The sequence below is a fragment of the Poecilia mexicana genome, unplaced genomic scaffold (genome assembly GCF_051168715.1).
Source record: "Poecilia mexicana isolate PSO_F unplaced genomic scaffold, ASM5116871v1 scaffold_4, whole genome shotgun sequence".
Taxonomy (NCBI): Eukaryota; Metazoa; Chordata; class Actinopteri; order Cyprinodontiformes; family Poeciliidae; genus Poecilia; species Poecilia mexicana.
The window spans coordinates 20,218,602-20,225,362 of record NW_028263373.1 but is presented as its reverse complement, the minus strand read 5'-3'; the positions used below and the strand labels follow the sequence as shown (position 1 = coordinate 20,225,362).

The following is a 6,761-nucleotide window of genomic DNA, read 5'->3' as shown; positions in this document are numbered from 1 at the left end:
GCAGCTTTTGAAGCACAACTTTATTTTGAACAGTCACAGACAGATAAATAGGGAAATACCATAATTGAATAATATCAACATACACAATCAATAGTTTTTAAAATGATCACTGTATACATTTTAATTTAACATGCATTTCTGCGAGCTCCTTTTATATCTAGCAAGTCACCATCCATTTTTTTTTTTTTTTTGGCATTGCAGCATGGCTTACATATAAATGATTGAAACACCTCAATAAAAAACAATTAGCCATTAGCTATTATCTCAAATGTTTAGAGAGTATACAGCATGAAAATATGACATTCTGAAATTAGATGAAGCTATTTTCACAGTGTAGAGCTCATGTCCAGATGTTCATACAGCACAGTCAATTGATAGTTTTGTTGAATTTTGGGAATTACAAAACAATGAGAACAGGCATCAGAGACATTCTTTTGCTGTTGCACAAGCCACCATAAACATTGATTATGGAGTAAAAAGAGGTTATAAAAATGAAAAACTTAAATTGTTAAGCCATAGAGAGTGTTTGTATCTTACATTCTGCTGCTTACTGTTGCCACTAAAACTCATTTTGAAGCAAGTGGCTTTATGTTTCTTCTAATGCATTCATTTAAGGTGCCCTATGCTAATATTTTTAAGTCATAATACTGTTTTGTTTGTGAATAGTTACCAACCAACTTAATATTTAATACTTAATATTTGTGTTTGTCAACACAAAAATAATGTTATAATGTTATGCTGGGCTGTATTCAAACATCACTGTGTGATAACCTATATTTGCACAGTGCTTTTAGCTGTACCTGAAATACTGAAGTTTTGTACTTAATCAGACCATATGGCAATAGTAATAATGTCATAAGATCTGATTGATGTGTTTCTTTTTGCTTCTATTTCAAAATTTGCCAGATTTTAGGTTTTTTAATTCCAAAGAAAAGTCAAAAAGTAGCTAAAGTGCAAAGGAGTGTCTTGGCAGGTTGATAAACTGAATCGACTTTTAGTTTTGTACTAAATTTGTGCTGGAGCTGCACTGAAATTCAAACCGCATGTGAACATTACATGGACATGCTTAAGCAGTCTGTGGAACTTACTTGTCTTTTTATCCTTTTTTTCAAGTGTTCAAAGTCTTTCAAAGTAAAGAGCTTTTGAAAGGTTAGTTCGTTGGTTGGAAGTAGATTGACCTATAGTTACTACAAGGGTTGTAATTTGGAGTCACTATACATATATTTGTGAAAACTGTATTTTTAATATTAATGGAAATAGAATGTAAGGTCTGACCATAGCAATCTCTCCAGAAAACCACAATACAGCAGATAGTGAATTCAGAGATGGAAAACATTACATTTTATCAAATATATGACTACTAAACTTTGCAAGTGAATGACAGCAAATTGAATAAGTAAAAAAAAAAGTCATCCTATATAAACCTACATGAGTCACCATTAGCAAACTCTTTCTGATAACCTGTCCCTCACAGTCTAGTACTCTGTTGCACTTTCCATCTTTGGCACCTGCTTTAAATCTTTGTCACCCCAGCGTTTAGGCCCCACCAGCTAAAACCTGCCTACTGTCAAGCCAGTCGCAGCCTTTCTTCTCTTGAGCAGCACAACTCTCTTTCTGGCATATTTCTTGAATCATCTTGGATTTCAGGAACCTTCTATAAGAGTCTTTTTCCATCAAATTGTAGATCATCTTCTGAGCCTCATCAAAACAGGACGGGCCGCCACTCTCGATTTCCCGCCTTGTTTTTTCTCTAGTAGCTGCGTCCAAGTTTACCTTGAATTAAAAAAAAAAAAAAGAGGCAAAGTAAAAATCAGGAAACTTGGATAAAATTTTATAGGTGCAGGTGTAGGGCAAATGGAACGCCATCTTCTTGGTAAACTGTTAACCATATCCAGAAAAATCTTAAAACTGTGTTTTAAAGGGGGCGGGGGGAGGTTGCAACAGTGGCAAAAAATTCTCAAAGTTATTCGCTCTAAGTCATAAAACACTATGTTTTCGGAGAATGTAGTAAAAAATAAATAGCCAAAGAAAAATAATGAGCTCAGCAGAAAGCTGGTTTCACCAAGATTGGTAACACTGTCCGTTGTTGAAGTTCCTGGGGGCAATTAAAGTCCTTCTTAATGATCAGATTTTCTTGTTTTAATTAGATAGACTGAATACTAATTAACCATGTCATTTATGTGCATTTCTCCTTTCATTTAGTTGCCTTTTCTCGTTCTTTATAGACTTCATTCACAAATGTGCAACAATAAGTCTTAATTTAAAACTTATTGTCTTAAATGATGTTTAAGACAGTATGTGTTGTATAATATTTACATAACAAGCAATCTTACTGGTTTCATTCAAGTGTTTTTATCAAATAATGAAAAAAAAAATCATTACCTCATTTGGAGCATCTGCCTCAACATATTGCTGATACATTTGCTTGGCTTTGGTTGCCATCTTGGAAGGTGGAGTCTTCTTGTAGTCCTCACAAGCAATCCAGAAGTCAACATTTTCCTGGCTGAACTCTGACTTCAAGAAGCTGGTAAAGACTGTGCGACCCACTAGGAGTAACAAAGAAAAGATACAGACTTGTTAATCCATCCATTTGGACACACACTAACATGTAAGGGAAATAATAATCAATAACTGTTATGTTTCTGGACTGCCCAATTTTTTTTTAACTGTAGGAGGAAGCCAGAGTACCCAGGGGATCATTTTACAAAATAAAAATGCAATTGATGACTAAAAGATCATATCTGTTAATACACCAATAAAAAAATAGCCAATGCCAAATTAAATGAAATAACCAAAATGACACTTTTAATAGCTTAAGATGGCAAAATGTCTGGTGCTAGTCCTTGCCCATGTTGGTTTTGTAAATGAGAACTAGTTCTTAATTGTCATAACTCGTCAAATAAAGGTTAAATTAGCAGTTAGCTTGTATCTACTTTTCAGTTTATCCAAACCAACGTCATATTTAGTGTACTGTAAGCTAGAAAAGTTGACAAAGTTTTTTGAGATATCTTAAAAACTATTTTGATTACAGAAATGAAACCCTTTAAAATTGATCATATAGACCTCGTTAGAAAATCTCACACTTTACAAGGTAAGCCATTCTTGACTTTAACTATTGCACAATGGAGACATTTGGCTATTAAGTATTGAAGACGTAATTGTTATAACTATGTGCTACAGCCTCAGTTTGAATTTTTGCACCATATCTAAGGCAAGTAAAAGCATTGCTACTGTCCAAATCTGAAAATCCAGAGGAAACCATGTAGGATCATGCAGTACTGATCAGTTGTGTTCAAACAAAAGGAATAAAATGAAGTGTCGTTTGATCATAATCAATTAGTATTCACACAAAGACTAATACATCTGCATCAACATTTGCTTAACCTGTGTTCTAAATATCAGCTGATTGTGACTGCAGACTTAAGACTATTTAAAGACTGCAGAGCAAATAGATGTGAGCCTCTGTTGGAGACATAATACCATAAAACTTAACAGACGCAGCTGTGCTTATTCAAACCTCCGCACAACTAAAATGACAGATAGTGGAAACCGTTTATGATAAACAAAGTCTTCTAAAAGAAGATCAGTTCACTGGAAGCTGACGGCTGGAGGCAGAAGGAAGACATGACAATGTTGGAGGTCAGTGGCTAAGTTCATGGGATGCATCATGTCAGAACTCAGCTGGTTCCCGCAAGGCCAATGCTCTACTGGCTATTGCATACTCTTGACGAGATTCTCAGAGTGCTGAAATGCACAAACACAAATACACACACACACATTTGCTCACAAACACACACACACAAGCACACACACACAAACTCTGCACTAGTCACAACGCCCTGAGGGGCCATCCAGTTGTGCCTCGTGACACGTAGCAAAAGCCCAGAGCCTGAGAATTAACTGGGAAGTGCCTGTACGTGTTTGTACTTAATTTGTTCCTCTAACATCGTGAAGTCTAAGTTCTATTTGATGAAAAATAGTGTTTCATTGTTCACTTTATGAATAATTATGATAATGAAACCCTAAAAACAAAAACAAACTTCCACTTTATTTTTTTTTTTTCAGGTTAAAATCTTTAAAATGTGGAACAGAGATAACGCATGCTGCTCTCATCAAAAACCTTATTGACGACCGTTAATGAGTAAAGTGTTTGTCAGGCTGCGGTCTGATAGTGTTCTCATGACTGAAGCACCATTGTGTCTCATGAGAAACATTACTCAACTTATATAAACGAGTTTATTATTTTACATAAACCCCAAGGACCTCCTGCTGAGAACTAATGAGTCCAGCATGACAGTGAGTAGCAATGTAATTGGGATAAAATCAGGTCCTTTCAGCTTGATTTATGTCTGTATCACTTCCTGTATGTTGCCTTGTTACTTTAAATTCTTTTCTTTATAGATGTGAAACTGTAATATTATACTCACTTTCACTGCTCATTACATGACAGAAAGACTCCTTCCATTTCTCCACCTCAGCAGCGTTAGGGACTCTGAAAGATGACAAACAGGTATTTTGTAAAGGTAGCAGAGAATATATATGTGCAAAAAAACTAATATTCAGCTATACATGTGATTTTTATTGGTACATATTTATTCAGGTTTATCTTAAGATTCTGCTGTTTTGTTTTGTTTTAGACTTGTTTTATCTCGCATACAAATTCTTCATTTTTATAACCACCATCTCAATAAATAAGGTTTAATATGATTATGATTAAAATGAATGATTTATTTTCAATATTGCATAAAGGAATATGCTTTTTTTTGTCCCCGAGTATTTATAAATTATTGAGTGTATTATTCAGTATTCAGTGTTGATACCAGTGATAGTGACATCTGACCTTTCTATCATGGAAACTTCCACCTCCACAAAAATCTCTCTGCCTTGGCAAAACCAAAAGTCATAAGAATAATAATACCAATGTCCAGAGGGGGGAAAAAAGCATGATTTGTATCCATATAAATGACTCCATGGACTAAATATTGATTATTTATGACTGTTAATGGCTTGGTTAGGCGTTACCGGAAAGTAAAGGTCAGCACCATGACCTTCTCATAAAGGACAATTACAAGCTTCCCGTGAGAATTACACCTACGGGCAGATCAGGGTCAAAACAAGAGCTGTTGTTCCGCGAGTTGTTGATGTTAAATTTAACTCTCCAGTCAAAACACCAGCAATCATAATAAAGGTATGAGTATTTTTGGTCCAAACAGCTACAAAAGACTAAGTAGACTAAATGAATGTAAAGAACCTCAGACATGTGAGCAATGATTTTCTAATTAAGTGAAATGACATTCTGGCTCAGCACGTCTTTGCAAGGTCTCTTGTAACATGAATCAGCACATCAATCAATCAATCAATTATCTTTATTGCTTCCAAAATTACAAAATAAAAGGCATTCTCACAACTGAAAATAATTCTCAGTTTCAATTATTTATTGAAAGAGGCAAAAAAAAATTATATATATATATATATATATATATATATATATATATATATATATATATATATATATATATATATATATATATATATATATATATATCTTGTGTGATAAGAAATCATTGAAAGCACTTTACAGTGCATAAAACAAATGTTTTATGATTGTGCTTAAACAATGTTAGACTGAAATAAAATAGAATAAACAAACCAAGACATATGTTTATCCACATTACTCTCTCCTACATGAATATTTGTATTGTTCTTAATGCAACAGGTGTATTACAGGTGTATTACAATGAGCACTAGGATGTATTTTTTAATCTTTTGGAAAAGGAACATGTTAAACTTTGTGACAAATCAAATTTAACAGAAAAAGACAGAGAAAACAAAACCATGTGAATTTTTCTGACCTCTTTGTCACAGCCGTTGCAGTTTTCTCCTTTATCTCCTTCTGATCCGTGGCTTGAGGTTCAGGCTTCTGTAGTAAGAAGCTTATTTTGTGCTTGATGTCTTTAGCACTGTGGAAACATGCATTTCAAAGATTTCAGTTTGTTTGCATCAAAGAAAAAACATTAAAAGAATGGCTAGGAATCATACAAGTGTTCAAGAGCTCTTATATTGATAAATATAATATACAACCTAGTTTCAAATAGTAGTATTCTGTTTCTAAAAATATACAGTTAAAGAAAAAGAGCAGACAGTATTTGATTTGATTTCCGTTAGCATAACAACTTATTCCCTCTTATTGTTTTAATTACACTGATCTTACCTTTTCAAGCAGGTTGCAGGGAGTGTTGCAAGTCCTTTACACATGATGGAACTCTAAAAATCCAAAAGTCACAACTTGTTTTTCTCAATCACAGAAGAGGAAACTGAGCAATTGTGACCAGCAGAGTTTGTATAGCGTTGTCCTTCAGCATTAGACAGCAAGCTGAAGTTATCTCCACCCCCAGCAGTGATTTATACCAGCAGAAAGCATTGAGAGGAAAGCAGCCAATCACAACAGATGGAGAGAGAAAGAGAGAGACAGAGAAGTAGTAGCTGAGAGAGGGAGGAACAAAAGGGAGAAGACACAATATAAACTGAAAACGGATGGGATTCAAATCAACCTGAACAAAAGGTGATTTCTTCCCATTGAGGTCATTCGGGTGTTTAAGGAACTTGTGAAGGTGTTCATATGAAGGAGAAAGAAAAAGCAAAAAGTATTTATCTCCTTCATAAATCTAACCTGGGCTTTGACAGTGACATATGCTTGTGCTCTTTTTACTGCACTTAACAAGGTATTTCTTCAAAACCATTGTCAATTGTTCTCATTGAAA

At 34.4% G+C, this 6,761-nt stretch overlaps 1 protein-coding gene across 1 annotated transcript; it reads right to left on the bottom strand.

Moving 5' to 3' along the window:
• Window positions 1-6,415, bottom strand: rgs4 (regulator of G protein signaling 4). The gene is made up of 5 exons (XM_014968943.2): window positions 6,212-6,415; window positions 5,853-5,960; window positions 4,428-4,492; window positions 2,383-2,546; window positions 1-1,773 (listed from the first exon to the last, which is right to left on the bottom strand). The coding sequence occupies exons 1-5, from the start codon at window positions 6,253-6,255 to the stop codon at window positions 1,537-1,539; spliced, it is 618 nt and encodes a 205-aa protein (XP_014824429.1). The 5' UTR covers window positions 6,256-6,415; the 3' UTR covers window positions 1-1,536.
• Between the last annotated feature and the right edge of the window lie 346 nt (window positions 6,416-6,761).